The 23611-nt window shown below is 38.5% G+C and overlaps 1 protein-coding gene across 1 annotated transcript in view; it reads left to right on the top strand.

The window, feature by feature from the left end:
* Positions 1-23611, top strand: part of LOC126479258 (leukocyte tyrosine kinase receptor-like) — a 782006-nt gene that overhangs the window by 617942 nt on the left and 140453 nt on the right. Inside the window, 1 exon segment of the mRNA XM_050103770.1 lies at positions 17596-17838. Within this exon segment, the coding sequence (XP_049959727.1) occupies positions 17596-17838 (243 nt within the window).

Genomic DNA, 23611 nt, shown 5'->3' with positions numbered 1-23611 from the left:
AACCCAGGGATTTTTTGGAATTCCAGGAATTTTTCTTTGTTTTAGTTTTCAGTTAAATTTTTATATTTTTATTATCTTGCCTGGTAACAACTGGTACCCTGACAAAGTATATTACTGCATCCCACTGCTGCAGAATAATACTGTAGCAATAAAACATAAACAAGAGGGGGGGGGGGGAATAAATAAAACTTCAGTTGCAAAGGAAATGCGACTTTTACAACAACAAAACACCGTGCACAAACAAGCGTCTGCCAACAGCAAAATGTGTCAAAGGCATTAGGATGAAGACTATGCAATATTTTATAACAAGAAACTGTTTCTGACATGACATCACAACTGTTTACATTTGGTTCGTTTGAGCAGTTGCCAGTGGGCTCCAGACACACTCATGGTTGAGTCACCTATGAACAGCACCTTCTCCCACTTCTGGCTATTTCAAGTGTGGCTGTTTGCTGCATGAGCAGTAGCAGCAAGCAGCTAGATGCTAACTAGAAAAAATTTTCTGGCACGCCCAAGCTGCCAGATTCGCGCATGTGCAGAGCAGTCTGAATTATTGTGGGGAGGGTGAATAGTGGCATATAGATGGATGAGCAAATAATGGAAACTGATTAATAATTGCTGCTTGAATAATTAAAAAAATTAATTGGAAAGAATAATTGAAAGAAATTGGAAGGTATGCATATCCTGGGTGAACTTTAACTGATACTAATATCAACAGACCTTCAGTGTCTATACATTTAAGATCAGTACTCATTGTTTAAGTTACATACTTCTTCACATTAGTTCCATTGTGCGCAGTGCTGATTACGATGATGCTGATACAGGATTGCACCTCTGCTGCTTGCGCAAATTCCTCTTGTCCGCTTCAAACCTCGTAATGCAAGATTCTCAGTGCAGGCAAAATGGTGAACAGACAGGTATAATTGATGTAAACATATGAATTTACTTGGCCTTCCTAATAACTTTTATAACACATTTTAATATACATTTGGAATACACATTTTTAAACAGTACTGGTATAACAGAGCTAGTCATATGTCCGCCTGCTACCACTTATAGAAACAAACAGGTGAAGATACTGGAATTAATCAATTGAAGAGCACCTCTTCTCTTTTTTGTATCAAAAATTATCTTTGCCACAAAGCAATTTGTTATTTTACCATTGGCTTTATATACATATAGCTTACAAGTATAAAAAAAATGAAGAAAGAAAAAAAAATGTGATTCATCAATTCATCATAATTGCCCCCCACTGTGCACTGATGTCACAGCGAGGTGCACAGCGTCTGACCTTATTTCTCTTTTTGAGAGTTGATAACCCTGGCCAGTATGGGTATAGCCTTTATTTTCAGCCATTGGAGTTATTCTGTATGGTTATCCATTTATATGGGCATGTCAGCTTCTTTTAACACATACATACATAAGTTTTCTTTCCTAACAAAGTGCTTACTGTAACTGCATAGTCCCATTGTTGTCATTTAACATCTGTACAGTGTTTAGCTTGCAAGGCATGCATGTGCAATGCAACATCCGTTGTTGTCCCAGCTTGCTCTTATACTTTTAGTACAAAGCCAGAGTGTCCATATCATGCATTTACAGTTGCTTTCACTGTACAAATTCCAAAGCTCATGTTCAGTGGTGTGATCCTTTGAGAAATCTTTGATGCAGTGACAACTGGTTTCCATATCAGTGGCCTGAGGAATTTATTTCACCTCGTCGCTCTCACTTATTCAGTGGGGACACCAGCTGTACATCCAACATCCATCGACAAGATAAGTTTCTTGCCACTTTTACTATGTTGTCTAGCACAGAAAATTCATGTTACACGAAGTATTGCCATCCTTAGTTTATCACATGCGTGCCCACAAATATCACATGCACACTTAACACTTTGCAGCCAGGTTTCATATGTTCTTGCACTTTGTTTTTGAGCATCTTTCATATAGTAGCATTACATAAAGTTTCCATAGTGTCCTTTCCACATACTATGCACATGGCATAAAAAAATACAAATAGAATTACCAAATACACTTATCCTATTCATTTTCTGACAAGCTGTTATCATTACTAATATACATTTTAGTCTGTTTGTCGTTTTGTTAAAAGTACATTTAGTTAAATACAATTTTTTTACATTGTTTGATTCCAATTATACAAATACACATTTTACTCTCGTTTGGTTATACAGTCTTCATATAACATTCATACAATAATAGATTCTGTTTTCCTTTATGGCGTAAATTGACATACATTTCATTTCAGTTTAAGTGACTCCTTGTTGGAGCACATTTATCAGTTCCAAAGAATTAAAGAAGTAAATAATAGTCGTTACAATAGATACTATGTACCGCTCAGATAACTATGCATGGCCTCACCTCTCTAGCATTCTCCAGGAAGGATCTACACACTGCAGGGTTGAGGAAAAGGCATTTATGTGCTCAGTTATGTCTCGTTACTAGACTTAACTGTGACCCAAAGAACAAAATAGTTTGTTGTTTATAAACACAACTCAAATCTGACAATACCAATCGTATCAAATACTTTTTCAGTGTTTAAAAATGCAGCTCAATATTTACTTGTTATGTTCATTGTATAAAGAATAACCATTGCATATACTGAGGTATACAGAATTGTATCATCAATACGACTTGTTACATATAATGAGTGTAAAACAGTGTTTACATAAGTAACAAATGTGCATAAATATTTCAGTGCAAATCAGGTGTTGGACTCTTTCTTGGATAGTTGACACTCACAGTAGTTAGGTTTTGACCCTTTGATTATTTGGTAGTGCTTAACCTTAGTTCAGCATCATGATATGTGATGTACTGCAAATGTTTTCTTCTTCGCATACTTTCACACATCACAGTCACACATATCATAAACTTATAACTATATATTTATCTTGCGGTGTGGTCCTTTCTTATTTTTATATGGTGCCTTACACTCTACAAGCATTTATCTTTCTTCACTTTAGGACATGTTGATGCATCATTCCCTGGAGGAAGAAAACCTAATACTAACTTAAAACGAAGTCTTCATAGATAAGTGCAGAGTGGCTCGATGGCTACTAATACCTTTTTCATATATTCAACCATGTATTCATTCACTTCAGTGTGCAGTCAAGCTATCATAAAACTTATTTAATGTCATGTTTGCATCTCTACTTGCCTTATAAATCTGAAAGATAAATTGTGTTATAGGGGTGGTGTGGTCTCTTATTCAGTTTGCCACTTATACTGTACTTGCTTGTTTACCTGCAGCAAGACTTTTCTGGTCAATGAAGTATAATTAGTGCATGCACTTTCAATACTTAAATTTGTAAATATTGTACAGACAGTAAACTCCCATTCATCCGAAATGATCATGACTGTGACCAGTTCAGATAATAAAAATTTCAGATAAACTGACATCCCCCTGTTTCCATGCGTGAAACACCCTGAGTTGCATCAGTAATTCAAAATATGATTGTAAAATGTGCATAGGCCGCGTAGAATGTTATTGATATGGTTGTCAATAAGCCTGCATGTTTTTGACTCAAAAAATTGTGTTGACACGTTAAAAGACTGCAAAAGCATGATTGAAAATGCAAAGTTTTTAAATGCTGAATAACAAAGCTCATTTATTTTGCATTTTTACAGAAAAAGTCTGCCTTATTTGCCAGAAGGAAAAAAGGGAGTTTTAGTTTTATTACTTACTCTTTTGAATAAAAAATAAACTACTGTACAAAATTATAAAACAAATCTAGAGATTACTGAAAGGAACAAAAAGCTCGTCTAGAGGAACTTTAAAGTAAAAAAACAAACAGGTTTTGAAGTTGTAGGATGCTTAATTAGAATTCATTTTTTGGTGAAAAAAGTCTGTAATAGTTATTTGTTTATTGGCTTAAGAAACTTTTGTTATTTGAATATATCTCCAACATTGAGAGCAAATGGTTTTGGGATAAGACACCTCCTCCTGTTGGCTGATGTACTCCAGGGCAGGTTGGATCATTTCGTAACCAACTGTGTGAGAAATATTTCACTCTGCTTCCTCATCAAAGACATATTCTTCTGACACTTTTTGATTGGTCACAATTTGGACAATTTATTCCTCAGTCAAATCAAAAAACTCATTTTCCATTCACTCTTCAATGTCTTCGAAGTTTGCATCTTCACAGCATGGTAGGTTCTCCAGTAAATTTACCAAAATTACATCATTTTCATCTATTTCTAGCAAGCCAGCTTGAGTTTCCTTGTTGCCTCCTTCTTCCCACCACTGATAAGTTGCCTTATGATCTAAGAGTTTTTACCAAGACCTTGCTTGTTTTCCTGTCGGCCTTTGTCCCACTTAAGTGTGTGGTCACAGGTGTTCAATGGATTTGGCAGTGTTAGTTGCAGAGGATGGCCGGATGCCCTTCCTGCTGCCTCCCAGAAACCCCCAGGATGGAATTAGTGTATCCCAGCTGTCTGCGTTTAGTGTAAGCCATGAAATAGTGTGAATGTTTTCAAATGTCTGTGAGTCAAGTAACTGAGGCAGAACATGGGGACCAGCCCGGTATTCACCTAGCAGGATGCGGAAAATCACCTAAAAACCACATACTGGCCCTCATCGTTAATCTGCCGGGCAGATTCGATCCGGGGCCAGCGCGCTTACTTGAGTCCAGGAAGCACCACGTTAGCATTCGTGGCTACCCTGGTGGGTAGTTTTTACCAAGACCTCTTGGGAGAAATTGGAGGAATTAGATTCCAGGTGTCAGCAATTCATTGAATGACAAAACATCGATTTTTTAAGAACTTGCACAAAATCTTCAGCATCAATTGCACCTATTAAATATTCCAGCAGCTTGCATCTGTAATGTTTTTTCATCGCATCAAGGACACCTTGTTCCATTGTTTTACATAGAGACATGATGTTTGGTTGGAGAGACATGACTTTGATATCCCCATCTTGTAGATCATCTGGGTTAGGAAAAGTGTTGTCCACAAGAAGTAGCCCTTTTCGAGGAAGTCCATTTTCTTCCATATATTTTTCTACAGCTGGAACAAACTCTGCATGGAACCACTCTTTGAAGATGGCACCGTTCATCCATGCCTTAGACTGATTCGTGTCCCACAATGGCAAAGGTCTATCAGCTGGTTGCCATCTAAATGCTGTTGGTTTTTTGGATTTGCCAATTAAAGTAAGGCGCAGTTTATTACTGCCAGTGGCATTACTGCGTGCAAGAACAGTAACTCTTCTTTGCTTTTTTATATCTGTATGCAATTTTTTTTTTTTTTTTTTTTTTTTTTTTGAGGTAAGGGTTTTTGTTGGCAACATTCTGTAATTCAACCTGGTTTCATCACAGTTTAACCTCCTTTGTTGATGATTGTGTGCAGTTTCCTTTTAAAATCAGCAATAGCTGCTTCATCGCCAGATAACAATTCACTGTTGATGGCAATTTCATGAATGCCATACCACTTCTTGAACCGATCAGCCAGCCATCACTTCCAAGCAATTCTTGCTCCTTTCCTTCTATCAGTTTGTAAAAAGTCATCACTTTTGGACGAAGTAGAGGACCTGAAACTGGCACACCTTTGGCTCTTATTTGATCGTGCCAGAAAAATAATGCCTCTCCTAACTGAGGACGTACACCTTTTCTCTCTCTCTCTCCTTTTTTTCCCCCCCTCGAGATTTCACTGCACTGCCTGACACTTGGATGGAACAAAATTTTTCAGTTTGTGATCGATTTGTCTTCCAGTCAGCAAATGTATTCCTACCGATGTTCAAATCCTCAGCATCTTTTGCGGGTGGCTCACTAGCATCAGTTCTCTGCAAAGTGCAAAGCCTGTAGTCTCGTTCAGTGTTTTTTTTTACTGACACTCGATTGATTCTTTTATGGTTTTGGCTACTTTTATCTGTGCACGTTTTAAAGCATGTAGTGCGAGTACGAAATGTTAAATTGAAAACACACAGACGAATGACTTGACAACACTCGAGATGCAGTAGACAAAGCTTTTGACTTTTGCACGCTCTCCCCTGCCCTACCCAAGCCCATGTTGCAACACAACTGTGCCTTGTATGTTCACTGTTACATTGGTAAATGCTCAGCTTCGTCTGATGTACCGACAACAGGTGGAAAGTGTTTGGCGCTGCACTCTCATTGTCGCAGACAAGTTGAAAATTGTCAAGTGTCAGACTAGCTAGCCAAAAGCGTAGCTGCACGATGCATCAGACAGTGCCAGTGTGAGCTGCAAAAATTGCAAAAATTTGTTTGGATAAAGCGGATTTCGGATAAACGTGATTTGGATAAACGGGAGTTTACTGTATATAGATATAATGTATATACTAGTGTAACTTAAGTAAACATCTCATAGTTTAAGATCCGTTTCCATGTATATAATCCCTTAGCTTATCTTTGTCTGTTTGTATTGTGTAGATAGTTGCAGTTGTAGTACAGACTCTCCTTTAATTCTCTATTTTCCTGTTTATGCAGTAGGCTTTACAAATGCTAGTGCAGGCTGTAGCTCATAGGGTTTGTTTGCTTTGGGTGCTCCAACACTCCCAGCTGGTGTGCACATGCTTGTGATTTGTTGAATAGCTCGCTCCCCAATGCCCTTGTGTTGCATCGCTCTGATACCACTTATGTCACGGTGAGTTGTGCATTGCATTGTGTGCTACTGTGCATTTCACAAGTTCATTTATTTGTTTACAACTGGGCCACGTATGAGCAAAAGATCATCATGTCTAGACACTTGAAAGTAAAATTCTTCCCTGTTACGTCTACTCACCTTTTTGTTTACACATTTGACATATAAGAAAAGCACAAACCAAAATTTTCCTTAACAACTGACAACATAAATTCTGGAATATGATTTTCCAGTATTCTAAATCTAATATTATTATACATATATACAACTTAGAGGGTATACAGGTCTTCTTCAGTATATGAACATTCTCAAGTCTTTGTGTGGGTAAAGGCCCTTGTCTTTACACGTGTTCATGTTTACCAATCTCTATGCTCCCGGGTAGGGGATTTTAGTAATTATGTATGGTCCGGTGTATAGTAGTTTCCACTTAGGGTTCAGTTTTCCAATTTTTGTGGATTTGGGACCTGTTCTAAGTAACACCTTTTGTCCTATATAAAATTGTGTTGTACATTTCAGCTTTTTGTCATAAATTCCTTTCCTATATTTAGCCCAGGTTTCAAGGTTGATTACTGCTTGTCGTATTTTATCATCCAGTGATAATTCTAGTATTGGTATTTTGGGCAAATGTTTTTCCCACTTGTCTGCTTGTTTGCAACTGATTATCAGCTCATTTGGTGTAAATCTGGTTGATGTATGGGGAAAGTTGTTAACAACTTGTAAGAAGGGAGTGACATATTCAAGCCAAACAGTAATACTTGAAATTTGAAGTTCCTGCAACCACACACAAAGGTGGTATGCTTCTGACTTTCTTCATGTTTTTTTATTTGCCGATATGAAGACCGGAGGTCGATTATAGTAAGAAATTTAGCATTATGGAATTTCTTACACTGTTTCTCTAAATTGTCTGGATGTGTTCGGATTGGTACAGTAATCTTATTAATGTTACGTGCATTGAGGACCAAGTGAACCTTCCCATCTGGCTTACTCACGGCCAAAATAGAACAACTGTAAGGGGACAATGATGATTGTATTATTCCCCATTCAAGCATCCTGTTAATCTCTTTTCTTACTGCTTCTCTCTTTGTACAAGGTATAGGGTATGAGATAGAACAAATAGTTTTGTGAGGATATACTTCCATTTTGTACATAGAATCCTTAATGATACCTGGTCTTTTTTCAAATACATGTATATAAGCATTTATCAGTTCCCTAAGTTCCTCTTGCTGTTCTTGAGACAAGCACTTTGGTTAACTTACCTTTGTGCTTATTGTATCGACGTTTACTTCTTCTGCTGCCAACTGTTAATTACTGTATGTGTGGACAAACATAACTATGGAATTTACCAATTGAACGTCAAAGTCATGAGTGACTTCAGTCTTATGTCTATTAGTGCTTCCCCTGATTAGGTATATTACAAGTAATTAGTTATTAACAGTGAAATGACATTGGCCCTTTTGTATATCAATTTGTACTTGGTATGTCCTAAATGTATCCATACTGATTAAACAATCAACTATTAATTTCTCTACTATCAAAAAATTGCATTGTACAGAAAACTGTCCTAATTGTATGGGAATTAAGGCTTGTATTTTGACTCCTTTCGATTTATGACCAGTGGCAGTTTGTACCTTGCAATTTAGCACTGGCAGTGTGGGTGCCCACATTTCTTCAGTTCTTGAAAGAATCCCTGTGACATCAAACTAGTCATAGCATCTGTGTCAAGCACCATGGGTACATCAAGGTCAAATATTTTGGCTTTAATAGTAGTTTGTACTGTCAAGTCTTTCTGTGTACCCTCATAACCTTGATACAGATCATCTTTCACATCACTGCCATAATCGTACCTGATAAAGCAAGTGTCAGTCAAGGTTGTGCCCCCACTCTCCTCCAAGATCACAGAACAGGGGCTTACCATAACCGCTTAAAGTTTTCCGGTGTTGCGGAGCTTTGGTCTCTGGGTGAGGTATAACTTCTACGTTATGGGCTGTTGGTGTTTGATTACATCAATGGGTATCCTGTGAGGCTCTCGACTGAGATTCTCTTTGCCTTTGCCCATTATTTGGCATATGTGTATTACTTTGCTGGCCAAACTCCACTGTCTGTGGATTATTCACCTGTCTAGTGTTGTTTTGGTTTGCCAAGCGATCAGCTGATTATTGCCGGTAGCTTGTGTCTGTACATATTGTACAGGCTGGCCATACACTACTTGCCCTTTGTAGATGATTTTGTTAAATTTTCGCCCATTTATTTTATATCTGCCCTTGAATTTGAAGCTTTCTCCATTGCTGTTGTGATTATTGTTACCATTACCACAGTTTCTGTGTGGGGTAAGGTTGCTATCCATGTTCTACAATGATTCTGTTGTCTACTTGTTGGTCTGTAAATCTCTGTAGCACTATTTGCATATTAACAGGCTTGGGTTGTACGGCCTCTCTTCATATATCAAATCTATTGAGTCTAGTACAGATAGAAAGTATTCAGTGTTGTGTTCTAGAATGGTAATGAGTTTTTCCCTAATGTGGGCAGGAAGACGGATCTTTAAAATTTTCAGCATGTCTACTTGGGCTATCGGGTTCATCCAGTATCTAGTTTTATTCAAATATTTTTCAGAATAGCCCCTTAATCTTCCATGTTTGCTATTGAATGGAGCTGGGTTGAATATTTTACATCTGAACCTCTCTTGTGCAGCCTCAGACCACAAAAGCTCTCTCAAACTGTTCACAGTAGTGGCATCGTTCCACCATGTCCGTAGCCCATAGCAGAATGTCACCCTGTGTGTATCCAACAACAAATCTAATTTTCTGGGCTTCAGTCCAGGTACGAGGTAAAACATTTTGAAATGCTCCGATAAAGACCATGGGGTTTGTTCTTTTCCCTTCAGAGGCAAATACCAGAAATTGTCGATGCCTAAGTAATCCCTCCTCTGCGAGCAATGTTGACAAACCCGCTGTGCTGTCAGTGACAGATGTGTTTGTGTTCATGTGTGGCGTAGTGCATGGCAATTGCGCTTGCTCAACAGGTACAGCTGCTGGCAAGTGTTGTTGCATTGTGCAACTTTCACTATTTGCCTTCGATGGGCTAGCACCATATTGTGGGTAACCAGTGAAAGTATCTAACTTCTCAAAATCATAGGTTTGATTTCTGTCAAATGTTGTTTTGGAATCTCTGTAGTTTTAGCAATACTGCCCCTTAACATTTCCTCCACTTCCTTTAAACCTGAATCTATTATAGATAGAAGTTGACTTTCTTTCTCCTTTAGAGCTTCTTCTACAATATCTACATCAATTTTGTGCTCTGACACTACCTTTTCAGCAAGGGTGCTGCCCTTATCCAGCATCCCGGCTTCAGCTTTTTCAGTTATTTCCTTTATATCTATGCATATCTTTTATCTCACTGTTTTTTTGGCGGATTTTGACTGTAAACTTAGCAGGTCTAGTCTTAGACTTAACTTTTGTACTTTTGTATGTAAGTATATGCTTATGTCTTGTAGCTCGCTGGCTGTATTCATCACATTTTACCAACTCATCTACTTGGGATTGCGTCTCCTGAATTTGAGAATTTGCTTCTCTAAGGTTTTGTAACTTACCTGCAAGTTGTTCCTGTTTATCATCTACATATGGTACTTTTTCCATTAATGTATTTATATTGGGATATGTCGGTAATTATTTCTTGTTTTAGTTGTGTTTTAGTTGTTTAACAAGCTCTCAACTTCCTGTATAGATTGTCAGATAATTCAGTGCATAGAGTTTTGGTCACCTCACTGAACTGTTGACTAATATTATTCTTGTAATCGTTAAATGCCTGATTTTGTTGTGTAAGCTGTTGTCCTATATTTTCCTGATGTCTTGTGAACTTCTGTGTAAACTGTTGTGTTATTAGATGCATTAGTTGTGTCAAATTGTGTGGCTCACTAGTATCTACATTGCCTTTACAAACTGTTTCCTGCTCTTGCGTGCATGACGTCATTAGCAAATAATCAAAGGAAGTTTTGCTGTCGTGAGCTTCAGTTTCACTATTTGAAGAAATGTTTCCCAGTGAGAACTGAGGAATTGTCTCATCAAGTGTCATAAAAGTTATCAGTTTTTGATAATGGGATGCCAACATCACTGTTTTGGCAGCTGCTGGCCAGTTTTTGAGTTGGCGCATTACCTTCAACTGTTGTCAAGCTTGGATTTCTGCCATCTTGGCATATTGCATTTTGTAATGAATTATCAACAGTGCCCATTTCCTTTGACTCCGTTGCGAACAGTGTTTAACAAAATTATGAAAAAAAATTTTTCAAAAATGAAATTTTGTTTGCATCGATACTTTTCAACTAAAGTAGATTTATCTGCATATTCCCTAACAAATGTGATTATTATCTGACACAGTCTTATAGAATTTGATGACTTATCTTGCACTTTAACGATCACTTTATACAAATTTTCGTCTTTTCGGTAGAAATGCAATTTCCATAAAGCATATTAATTTGAAGGAAAAGAGATTATCTACTGTCAGAGAGATGGTGCCAACTACGGCCGTATAAGCATACAGCATAGCAACTTCCTACCTTTATTGCTGAAACCAGCATTCCTGGCACATCTCGTTTGTAGTCAGAATTTAATTTTAATTTGTTCCTTCAATGCTTTTCTTATTCCCAATCTCACGAATGTGTTACAAATACAACAAAGGTTTCATTAGTTTCTTGTGACAATAAAATGAATCATTTATCTAAAAAAAATTTTTTTTTTTTTTAATCTGAACAATTGAAAGGCCTGTTTATATTCTGCTCGGTGTTGTCCTGTCATGGTTGCCATTGATTAGTGGCATATAGCTGGGCGAGCAAATGATGGAAACTGATTAATAATTGCTGCTTGAATAATTACAAAAAATTAATTGGAAAGTTTAATTGAAAGAAATTGGATGGTACACATATCCGGGGTGAGCTTTAACTAGTACTAATATCAACAGACCTTCAATACATTTAAGATCAATATTCATCATTTACGTTATGTACTTCTTCACATTAGTTCAATTGTGCATAGTACTGTTATGATAATGCTGATACAGGATTGCCCATCCACTGCTCGCGCAAATTCCTCTTCTCTGCTTCGAACATGTTGATGTAGGCTTCTTGGCGTGGGCTAAATGATGAACAGACTGGTGTGATTGTTGTAAATATATGAATAAATTGGCCTTCCTAATAACTTCTATAACACTTTTTAATATAGCAGTATTATGAGAAGTAATGTTGGCACTCACCATATAGCAGAAGTGCTGAGTCACAGATAGTCACAACAAAAAGACTCTCACAATTATAGCTTTTGGCCATTAAGGCCTTCGTCAACAATAGACAGACATACATGCACATGCGCCAACACACACACACACACGGCCGGCCGCTGGTGGCCGAGCGGTTCGAGGCGCTTCAGTCTGGAACCGCGCGACCGCTACAGTTGCAGGTTCGAATCCTGCCTCGTGCATGGATGTGTGTGTGATGTCCTTAGGTTAGTTAGGTTCAGTAGTTCCAAGTTCTAGGGGACTGATGACCTGAGATGTTAAGTCCCATAGTGGTCAGAGCCATTTGAACCATTTTTGAACACACACACACACACACACACACACACACACACAAATACACTCAAGCAAACGCAACTCAGCCATGAAGGCCTTTATCAACAACTGACAGACATAGGCACACGCGCGCACACACACACACACACACACACACACACACACACACACACACACACACAAAAGCAAATGCAACTCACACACATGACTGCAGTCTCAGAGTCTTAGGCAACTGAAACCACACCAGTGTGGTTTCAAATGCCTGATACTGTAGTCGTGTGTGTGTGTGTGTGTGTGTGTGTGTGTGTGTGTGTGTGTCTAGCTTCCATGTATAATAAGAATGAAGAAAGAAAAAAAAAGTAATAATATGATTCATCGTAAGGGGTGTAGTTTCCACGTGACCCTTGTTTGCATTTAATAATTTTCTGTATCCTCTTCGTTTACAGCTCCCACATCAAATGAAAACAAAGCAGATTTCAGTGGCCAGGAGCTATCAAGTGAATTAAAATACAGTCACATAATTACAGAATGCTGAAATATAATTTTAGTTTGTTTTCTGATTTTATTTCCACAGTTTTGGCAGTCGAGCATTAATCACTGTTTAGAACAATGAAGTTATTTTTGTCGATATGCTAAAGGAATTTGGCTTTTATTAATCTTTCCTGCTGAGGCGTTACATTTATTTGAAATGAAGTGTTTCATTTCACAGTATTGGTCAGTTCCAGCTGTTCGCTGAATTTCAAGTTCCATAATAAAGAACCAAACATAAGACAGTACAATACAGGTACTCCAAGGAAATTTATGTCCAGAAAACCACACCGAAAATCTTAATATCAGGATGGTGCCTACATCATTCTGAATCTGGACATATGAATGTGCACTTCAAGCCAGTTTATACATTTTCGTATGGCTTACGAAATTCTGATGCTCTTGGAGTATTCTCCGATCTCCTGCTTCTTTTATGACATAATGTAAGATCTCTTAATGCTTTATATGTACGAATGATCTTCCTACATGATTGTAGCTGCACATGCGCAGTAGTGCCTGTTTTATGGTGCTCTTTGACAACTGCTGAAATGAAACTATTTCTAACAGGTCTCGGGAAAATATTGGGGATGGTGGTTTGAAAAGCATTACTTTCAAGTAATTTTCCTTTTACACAAGATGTATTATGTTACGTGTGAGAATTTGTAATGAATTTCTTAAATCACAGTGTGTTTGACTCATTTAAAACTCAACACTTCAAGGGCCAGCCACTTAAAAGAATTTCAAGCCCAGATGACCAGGCATTTATGTCATTATTTTAAGTTTTACTGACACAGCTGTGCATCTTAAAGTGTAACACATGTAAAGAAAGACCAATATTACGTGTGAAACCTTAGCTTCTCTTATAGCTCATTAATCTTTGAGACCAATGTTGTATGTGAAAGCTTAGCTTCTTGTGTAGCTACATTATGTATATTAATTTAAACCATTAAGTTTTCCTCTTTATGTGTTCACACTGCTTTAATGATGTTGCTATTTGCTGACTAAATCACATGTCCTATGCTCTGAATATCTACTGTCCTCAACTGGAAAGATCATGTGACTTGAGCTATGATTGGCTTACAAAAGAGCATCGCAGTTTCAATTTCAATGCTTTGGAAACCAATGTGCTATATTTGGGGGGATTTGAATTTATACCTTTGTAATATAAAAATATGCAGCGTAAATTTTTTGCTTGGTTCGTTTTGTAAAGTGCCAGGAAGTTGTACGCCGGTGTATAAAACTTCAATAATTTGAAGGATTGATAAGTTGTACAGTTCCAAGGAAATGTGTGCTATCACTTAACACGGAAAAGGTGTATTTTCACATGGGGAAAAAGTGTATTTTTCAACAGGGAAAAATCTAGGAATTGTTTTTCCATTGTATAAGTATACACCCTGACAGAGATCATTTAAAATTACAAAACTGTTCCTTAAAATATGCAGCACAATTTCAGTAATAAAGTTAAGCTTTCAAATGACAGTAACAACTATATTTAGACTACTGGCCATTAAAATTGCTTCACCAAGAAGAAATGCAGATGATAAATAGGTATTCTTTGGACAAATATATTATACTAGAACTGACATGTGATTACATTTTCACCCAATTTGGTTGCATAGATCCTGAGAAATCAGTACACAGAACAACCACCTCTGGCAGTAATAACGGCCTGGATATGCCTGGGCATTGAGTCAAGCAGAGCTTGGATGGCATGTACAGGTACAGCTGCCCATGCAGCTTCAACACGATACCACAGTTCATCAAGAGTAGTGACTGGCATATTGTGATGAGCCAGTTGCTCGGCCACCATTGACCAGACGTTTTCAATTGGTGAGAGATCTGGAGAATGTGCTGACCAGGACACCAGTCGAACATTTTCTATATCCAGAAAGGCCCGTACAGGACCTGCAACATGCAGTTGTACATTATCCTGCTGAAATGTAGGGTCTCGCAGGGATCGAATGAAGGGTAGAGCCACGGGTTGTAACACATCTGAAATGTAATGTCCACTGTTCAAAGTGCCATCAATGTGAACAAGAGGTGACCGAGATGTGTAACCAATGGCACCCCATACCATCATGCTGGGTGATATGCCAGTATGGCAATGACGAATACACGCTTCCAGTGTTTCTTCACCGAGATGCGACCATCATGATGCTGTAAACAGAACCTGGATTCATCCGAAAAAATGACATTTTGCCATTCGTGCACCCAGGTTCGTTGTTGCATACACCATCGCAGGTGCTCCTGTCTGTGATGCAGCGTAAAGGGTAACCGCAGCCATGGTCTCCGAGCTGATAGTCCATTCTCCTGCAAATGTCGTCAAACTGTTCGTGCAGATAGTTGTTGTCTTGCAAACGTCCCCATCTGTTGACTCAGGGATTGAGACGTGGCTGCACGATCCGTTACAGCCATGCAGATAAGATGCCTGTCATCTCGACTGCTGGTGATACGAGGCCATTGGGATCCAGCACAGTGTTCTGTATTACCCTGCTGATCCCACTGATTCCATATTCTGCTAACAGTCATTGGATCTCGACCAATGCGAGCAGCAATGTCGCGATACGATAAACCGCAATCGTGATAGGCTACAATCCGATGTTTATCAAAGTTGGAAACGTGATGGTACGCATTTCTCCTCCTTACATGAGGCATCACAACAACACATCACCAGGCAGTGCCAGTCTACTGCTGTTTGTGTATGAGAAATCGGTTGGAAACTTTCTGCGTGTCAGCATATTATAGGGGTCGCCACCAGTGCCAACCTTGTGTGAATGCTCTGAAAAGCTAATCATTTGCATATCACAGCATCTTCTTCCTGTCGGTTAAATTGCGTGTCTGTAACACGTCATCTTCGTGGTGTAGCAATTTTAATAGCCAGTAGTGTAATATCTATCTGAATGCAATAATAAATATTCAGCATGTTTTCTTTGTGTTTATATCTCATTCAACCATGTCGAACTTTTGTTTTACTTATTTACTGTGAGTTACATGAGTCTATTATTGTAGCAGTTATTTTTGTTGTATACCTAACTAAGCAAGAATCATTTATAAATAAACCACTAGCACTGAAATTTGGTCAAAATATGCTTTACAAGGGTGATCAGAAAATTTTTTGGCCTGATAGTCAAATTAACAATTTTTGCTTTCAAAGAAGTTTTATTTGTCTGTATGATCTCCTCTAATATTAATACATTTCATGCAGCAGTGTTCCATTGACATTATTGCTTCTCTGTAGTGTTCCTGCAGAAGTGTTGCAAAGTACCCACCACAGCCACAGTCATATCTCAGATGGACAAAAAGCACCAACCAGCAAGGAATTTCTTCAGTTTTGAGAATAGATTGAAGTATGAGGGAGCCAAATCTGGGAAATAGGGTGGGTGTTCTAACACTTAATAGTGCAAATCCCCAGTTTACCCATTGCCAAGTCACTTTTGTGGGCAGATGCAATGCAAGGACCAGCTCCATATGGAAGATGATTTTTTTTCTTCTTGAGGCCATGTCTGTTATCGCAAATGATTGCATTCAGTTTTGTTAGAAGTTGAGAATAGTATTCCCCAGTTTTGGTCTTACCTCTTTCAAGACAGTCAATCCAAAAATTCCTTTCTCATCCCAAAACATGGATTCCATGTTCTTTTATTTCTTTATTTATTTGTTATTATTTATTTATTATTATTATTTTATTTATTTATTTGTGTTGGGAATTAGGGGGACTCTAAGGTAAGGGATGAGGAGGTTTTCCACAGAATCAGTGAAGAAAGGAACATAGGGTGACAAGAAGAAGGGACAGGATGATAGGGCCTTTATTATGTCATCAGGAGATAACTTCCTTGGTACTAGATGGTGCTGTAGAGGGTAAAACAGCAGAGGAAGACAAATATTGGAGTACATCCAGGAAATAATGAGGACATGTGATGCAATTGCTATTCTGAGTTGGAAAGGTTGGCACAGGAGAAGAATTCTTTCCAGGCCACATCAAACCAATCATAAGACTAATGACTCAAGTGCAGCAATCTCTGGGAAAGGCCAAGAACTTTTCAGACAACCCAAAAAAAAGCCAGCTTGAAAAAGAGAGAACAATTTGAAATATAAAGTGACGCATTCTGGAGAAGCAGCTCCAACCTGGAGTGTGACCAGTAGCTTGCTTTCTCACTGCTATTATTTAATTACAGTGAAATTTCTGTTATGAAAGATTATATTTTATGTCCTGTGCTGGATACACAACTGAAATAATGAACCCGTAATAAGGAAAACGATCCATCTCTGTTAATATGAAACCACAATGAAAATTATTTGAAATAATTGATGTTAGTTTTAATATTGTGAGAAGGATTTTTGACTTTAGTTTTACTTGTGCACGGGACACAAATGGGCAGTGAGTAGTTTAAATTCACAGTTATTTATACAGTTACTCACAGAGATAGTTTTTTTTTAATATTATCTTTTATCAGAGAGCTACATAAATTGAATAGTATAAAAACCAAAGTTCTCTAAGGAATTTCTCAAGTGTCTTTCCATTTATTTATGTTTATTAACTTCTTTTGCACTTCCTGTCCTATATTCACAGATAATCTTTCATTAGTCAGGGTTGTTGTAATAATATCGTCAGTATCTACTGATTGAATGGTAAAACAGAATAATTGAAAGAATAGTATTTAAAATCTAAAATGGTGTCACTTATTTCTTACTTTATCCATGTCCATGATCATGTGACTCTTTATATGAGGCTGAGGCTGGAACATTTCCTAATTGTTATCAAAAGCAAGTCAGTGCCGAACCATAAGAAGTACAATATTTATGAAGAAATAAATCTTATCTATACTTCCCAGTTGTGGTGTGCCTCTCTGCATACTGCCACACCCCTCTTGTGTGCTTGTGCTGGTGTTGATACAGTTATATGTTTCAGGTGGAGATGTTTGGGATAATGAAACAATTGATGGTGAAGGTGGCTACTCAATTATTGGTGATGGAATAATGGGCAAGGTAGAGGAGGGGGCACATGATGGTCCTGGTCAAGTGATTATCATACCTGCAGTTTCTGGTTGCAACTGCAATTACCGCTGTATTGCTCTTGATGAGCACCGGCATAATGTACGCTGCATCTGCCCAGACAACTGGGCAGTTGCAGCTGACAACATAAGTTGTGTGCGTAAGTATTTTTCCTTTTGTACTCTTTTTTTCATATTTTTACCCCACGCACTTAACACTTTGGAGACTGGCTGCTTAGGAGGAAATCGGGACTAGGGAACTGGCCATATATGCCGTTATTTAAAGTATTACTGGCACCTGTGTAATCGTTGTGTCTTAAAAGAGTTATACATACTAAAGTAAGTCCAAGAATCATGATTTATTTTTAATATTTGCTGTAGTTCTTTGATAGATTACAAATTTTAAAGTAAAGATGACAGAAAATCTAATTATCCTACCAAAAAAAGTGCAAGGGTAGTTATTGATGAATTTCTTCCCCTTGAGCTTCCAGAATTCCTTGCTGACTCAACAAGCATGACATATTTGTAGCAGAACTGAGCACGGTGTGAAGTCTAATAGGCAGATGTTTAAAATTACCTCAATGCAGTCATATTGGCTTAGCCACTTTCAACAGCAGTTGTTATTTTGCTGATGTTTATTTCGAAATAATTCTTTGAAAATGACAACAGAAGGCAGTTATCAGTCTAGCAACAGCTAGTGAGGTATCTCTACAATGCTCTCATATGAAATGAGTCCAGTTTTTGAGTATCAGATGACTCACGCATCGAGAAAATTGTGGCCCAACTTATATTTGAATGTGGTCTTTTTAACACAAAGTTTTGGCCCAGGAAGTTGTCAGGGCTGACCTCCAAAGTGTTAAAAGTTTCAGTAAGCTAGAGGACAGTATTTTTGGTGATATTAGGTATCAGTTCAGCAAATATTGACCCGATTCACATAAGGAATGGAATGCTGCCATATACAAGACACTGTTTTATAGCTTTGTTATTATCCAAACATAGTTTCATCATTTGAGTGGCAGTTTTTTTTATTTTCTTTGTGAAAAATTATTGTTACTTGTTAACCTCTTGTGTAGGTTGTATGAATGTGTTGCTCAAAAGTATTTACAGTCATAAAAGAGCAGCTACTAGGTGCCAAATATTTTGTACTAGTTTCATACAATACCCAGTTAAGACATACATCACTAAGTTGTGCTGTTATAAGTTGTTCATTTATGCTATGCTTGAACATTTAGATCTGGGATGCTAAATTTGAATATAATAATATATATTTATTTACATATCTCACATGACGCTATCTGTTGTGTATGCTGTTAGTTTTACATCTACCACACATATTACAGTTTGTCATCTGGAAACAGTGCAAGATCAGACACTTTTAGCATGTTACTTACTGTTTTTTATGTTGCGAACTTTCTTGGGATCATGTGATTTCAAATTAATTTTTGTTAGAAGTTGTTGCTAGTTTTAAAAATTTTTAATTAATTATCTGTGTTAATTAAGTAGTGATTTCGTGCTATGAGATGATCAGCAAATGTTGAGTGGGACCTTTTAGTTTTTAATGATCTGAGGTGTTGCTGCATACCTACCTGTTTAGTAAGCATGGAAAATAAGAAGAGCTGCAACATCTAAAAGGTGATTAGTTTTATTTCTGTGTCTCAAAATCTTGAAGGCCAGTCAAATGAAAGTGGCCAACTGCAGAACAGCATGGGTATAAGTAATTGAAGAGGTGAAGCAAAAAGTAGCTTAATAACAAATGGAAAAAATAGCAGAATATGTGAGACATTGCAAAGAGATAATGAAGTGCAGAAATGCATTCAAAATCGGTAGTAAAAGAGAATATAAAGAAAACTCAAGTAGAGAAACAGGTGAGAAAAGAAGAACAGAATACAAGTGTGAGGAACCAGGGTAATTGAAAATGATAATAATGAGTGATAGTATCTGGTACCCCCCATGAACCATGGACCTTGCCGTTGGTGGGGAGGCTTGCGTGCCTCAGCGATACAGATAGCCGTACCATAGGTGCAACCACAACGGAGGGGTATCTGTTGAGAGGCCAGACAAACGTGTGGTTCCTGAAGAGGGGCAGCAGCCTTTTCAGTAGTTGCAAGGGCAACAGTCTGGATGATTGACTGATCTGGCCTTGTAACAATAACCAAAACGGCCTTGCTGTGCTGGTACTGCGAACGGCTGAAAGCAAGGGGAAACTACAGCCGTAATTTTTCCCGAGGGCATGCAGCTTTACTGTATGATTACATGATGATGGCGTCCTCTTGGGTAAAATATTCCGGAGGTAAAATAGTCCCCCATTCGGATCTCCGGGCGGGGACTACTCAAGAGGATGTCGTTATCAGGAGAAAGAAAACTGGCGTTCTACGGATCGGAGCGTGGAATGTCAGATCCCTTAATCGGGCAGGTAGGTTAGAAAATTTAAAAAGGGAAATGGATAGGTTGAAGTTAGATATAGTGGGAATTAGTGAAGTTCGGTGGCAGGAGGAACAAGACTTCTGGTCAGGTGACTACAGGGTTATAAACACAAAATCAAATAGGGGCAATGCAGGAGTAGGTTTAATAATGAATAGGAAAATAGGAATGCGGGTAAGCTACTACAAACAGCATAGTGAACGCATTATTGTGGCCAAGATAGATACGAAGCCCACGCCTACTACAGTAGTACAAGTTTATATGCCAACTAGCTCTGCAGATGACGAAGAAATTGAAGAAATGTATGATGAAATAAAAGAAATTATTCAGATTGTGAAGGGAGACGAAAATTTAATAGTCATGGGTGACTGGAATTCGAGTGTAGGAAAAGGGAGAGAAGGAAACATAGTAGGTGAATATGGATTGGGGGACAGAAATGAAAGAGGAAGCCGCCTGGTCGAATTTTGCACAGAGCACAACATAATCATAACTAACACTTGGTTTAAGAATCATGAAAGAAGGTTGTATACATGGAAGAACCCTGGAGATACTAAAAGGTATCAGATAGATTATATAATGGTAAGACAGAGATTTAGGAACCAGGTTTTGAATTGTAAGACATTTCCAGGGGCAGATGTGGATTCTGACCACAATCTATTGGTTATGACCTGTAGATTAAAACTGAAGAAACTGCAAAAAGGTGGGAATTTAAGGAGATGGGACCTGGATAAACTAAAAGAACCAGAGGTTGTACAGAGATTCAGGGAGAGCATAAGGGAGCAATTGACAGGAATGGGGGAAATAAATACAGTAGAAGAAGAATGGGTAGCTTTGAGGGATGAAGTAGTGAAGGCAGCAGAGGATCAAGTAGGTAAAAAGACGAGGGCTAGTAGAAATCCTTGGGTAACAGAAGAAATATTGAATTTAATTGATGAAAGGAGAAAATATAAAAATGCAGTAAGTGAAACAGGCAAAAAGGAATACAAATGTCTCAAAAATGAGATTGACAGGAAGTGCAAAATGGTTAAGCAGGGATGGCTAGAGGACAAATGTAAGGATGTAGAGGCCTATCTCACTAGGGGTAAGATAGATACCGCGTACAGGAAAATTAAAGAGACCTTTGGAGATAAGAGAACGACTTGTATGAATATCAAGAGCTCAGGTGGAAACCCAGTTCTAAGCAAAGAAGGGAAAGCAGAAAGGTGGAAGGAGTATATAGAGGGTCTATACAAGGGCGATGTACTTGAGGACAATATTATGGAAATGGAAGAGGATGTAGATGAAGATGAAATGGGAGATATGATACTGCGTGAAGAGTTTGACAGAGCACTGAAAGACCTGAGTCGAAACAAGGCCCCCGGAGTAGACAATATTCCATTGGAACTACTGACGGCCGTGGGAGAGCCAGTCCTGACAAAACTCTACCATCTGGTGAGCAAGATGTATGAAACAGGCGAAATACCCTCAGACTTCAAGAAGAATATAATAATTCCAATCCCAAAGAAAGCAGGTGTTGACAGATGTGAAAATTACCGAACTATCAGCTTAATAAGTCACAGCTGCAAAATACTAACACGAATTCTTTACAGACGAATGGAAAAACTAGTAGAAGCCAACCTCGGGGAAGATCAGTTTGGATTCCATAGAAACACTGGAACACGTGAGGCAATACTGACCTTACGACTTATCTTAGAAGAAAGATTAAGGAAAGGCAAACCTATGTTTCTAGCATTTGTAGACTTAGAGAAAGCTTTTGACAATGTTGACTGGAATACACTCTTTCAAATGCTAAAGGTGGCAGGGGTAAAATACAGGGAGCGAAAGGCTATTTACAATTTGTACAGAAACCAGATGGCAGTTATAAGAGTCGAGGGACATGAAAGGGAAGCAGTGGTTGGGAAGGGAGTAAGACAGGGTTGTAGCCTCTCCCCGATGTTGTTCAATCTGTATATTGAGCAAGCAGTAAAGGAAACAAAAGAAAAATTCGGAGTAGGTATTAAAATTCATGGAGAAGAAATAAAAACTTTGAGGTTCGCCGATGACATTGTAATTCTGTCAGAGACAGCAAAGGACTTGGAAGAGCAGTTGAATGGAATGGACAGTGTCTTGAAAGGAGGATATAAGATGAACATCAACAAAAGCAAAACAAGGATAATGGAATGTAGTCTAATTAAGTCGGGTGATGCTGAGGGAATTAGATTAGGAAATGAGGCACTTAAAGTAGTAAAGGAGTTTTGCTATTTGGGGAGCAAAATAACTGATGATGGTCGAAGTAGAGAGGATATAAAATGTAGACTGGCAATGGCAAGGAAAGCGTTTCTGAAGAAGAGAAATTTGTTAACATCCAGTATAGATTTAAGTGTCAGGAAGTCATTTCTGAAAGTATTTGTATGGAGTGTAGCCATGTATGGAAGTGAAACATGGACAATAAATAGTTTGGACAAGAAGAGAATAGAAGCTTTCGAAATGTGGTGCTACAGAAGAATGCTGAAGATTAGATGGGTAGATCACATAACTAATGAGGAAGTATTGAATAGGATTGGGGAGAAGAGAAGTTTGTGGCACAACTTGACCAGAAGAAGGGATCGGTTGGTAGGACATGTTCTGAGGCATCAAGGGATCACCAATTTAGTATTGGAGGGCAGCGTGGAGGGTAAAAATCGTAGGGGGAGACCAAGAGATGAATACACTAAGCAGATTCAGAAGGATGTAGGTTGCAGTAGGTACTGGGAGATGAAAAAGCTTGCACAGGATAGAGTATGGAGAGCTGCATCAAACCAGTCTCAGGACTGAAGACCACAACAACAACAACAACAGTATCTTGTATTAAGTCTGCAAGCTGAGGAGGTAATGATTTGGAGGGTAGGAAAATGGGGAATTAAATGTCAAATTTCTTTTCAGTCCCAAAGCTTAAGTTGTGGATAAGTAAATCAATAATAATATACATGGCATAACAAACCCCTAAATACACTGATGTAAATTGAAAAATGTCGGTCCTGAACGCACTGTCTCCTGGAATGATGTTTGTGGGTTTTATGGCTATAGTGGCGGTCCACGCACCAAAAATTCCAACTTATTACGATAAAGCACTTTTATTATGGTTCGTATATTTACAGAAACACAAGAAAAACAATGCACAATTTCATGACACATGTATCACTAGTCAAGTCGCAGACGGGACTGCCAAAGAAGCTCCAGTCTCCAAAGACCTCTTACTCTGCGCTTTGCCGGTGAAGTTACTGGCAGTCGACTGTCGCCACAGAGCCGCCCCCCCCCCCCTCCCCCAGGAGTGCGGAGCACTGGGGAAAGGATGTGGGTGTCTTCCTGTGTAGTGGCATTGTGGGATGCTCGCTGGTTGATAGCAGTGTGTGCTAAGTGTCCATGCTGTCTGTGCAGGGTGGAGTAGCGCTCGTGTAGTCCGCCATCCAGTTGGGGGGGGGGGGGGGGGGGGTGGACTGGTCGACCTGCGCGCGTGAACTGGACGGGCACAGGAGATGTTGTTGCAGTACTGGC

Source organism: Schistocerca serialis, chromosome 1, assembly GCF_023864345.2.
Source record: "Schistocerca serialis cubense isolate TAMUIC-IGC-003099 chromosome 1, iqSchSeri2.2, whole genome shotgun sequence".
Taxonomy (NCBI): domain Eukaryota; kingdom Metazoa; phylum Arthropoda; class Insecta; order Orthoptera; family Acrididae; genus Schistocerca; species Schistocerca serialis.
This window is presented reverse-complemented; position numbering and strand designations above follow the sequence as displayed.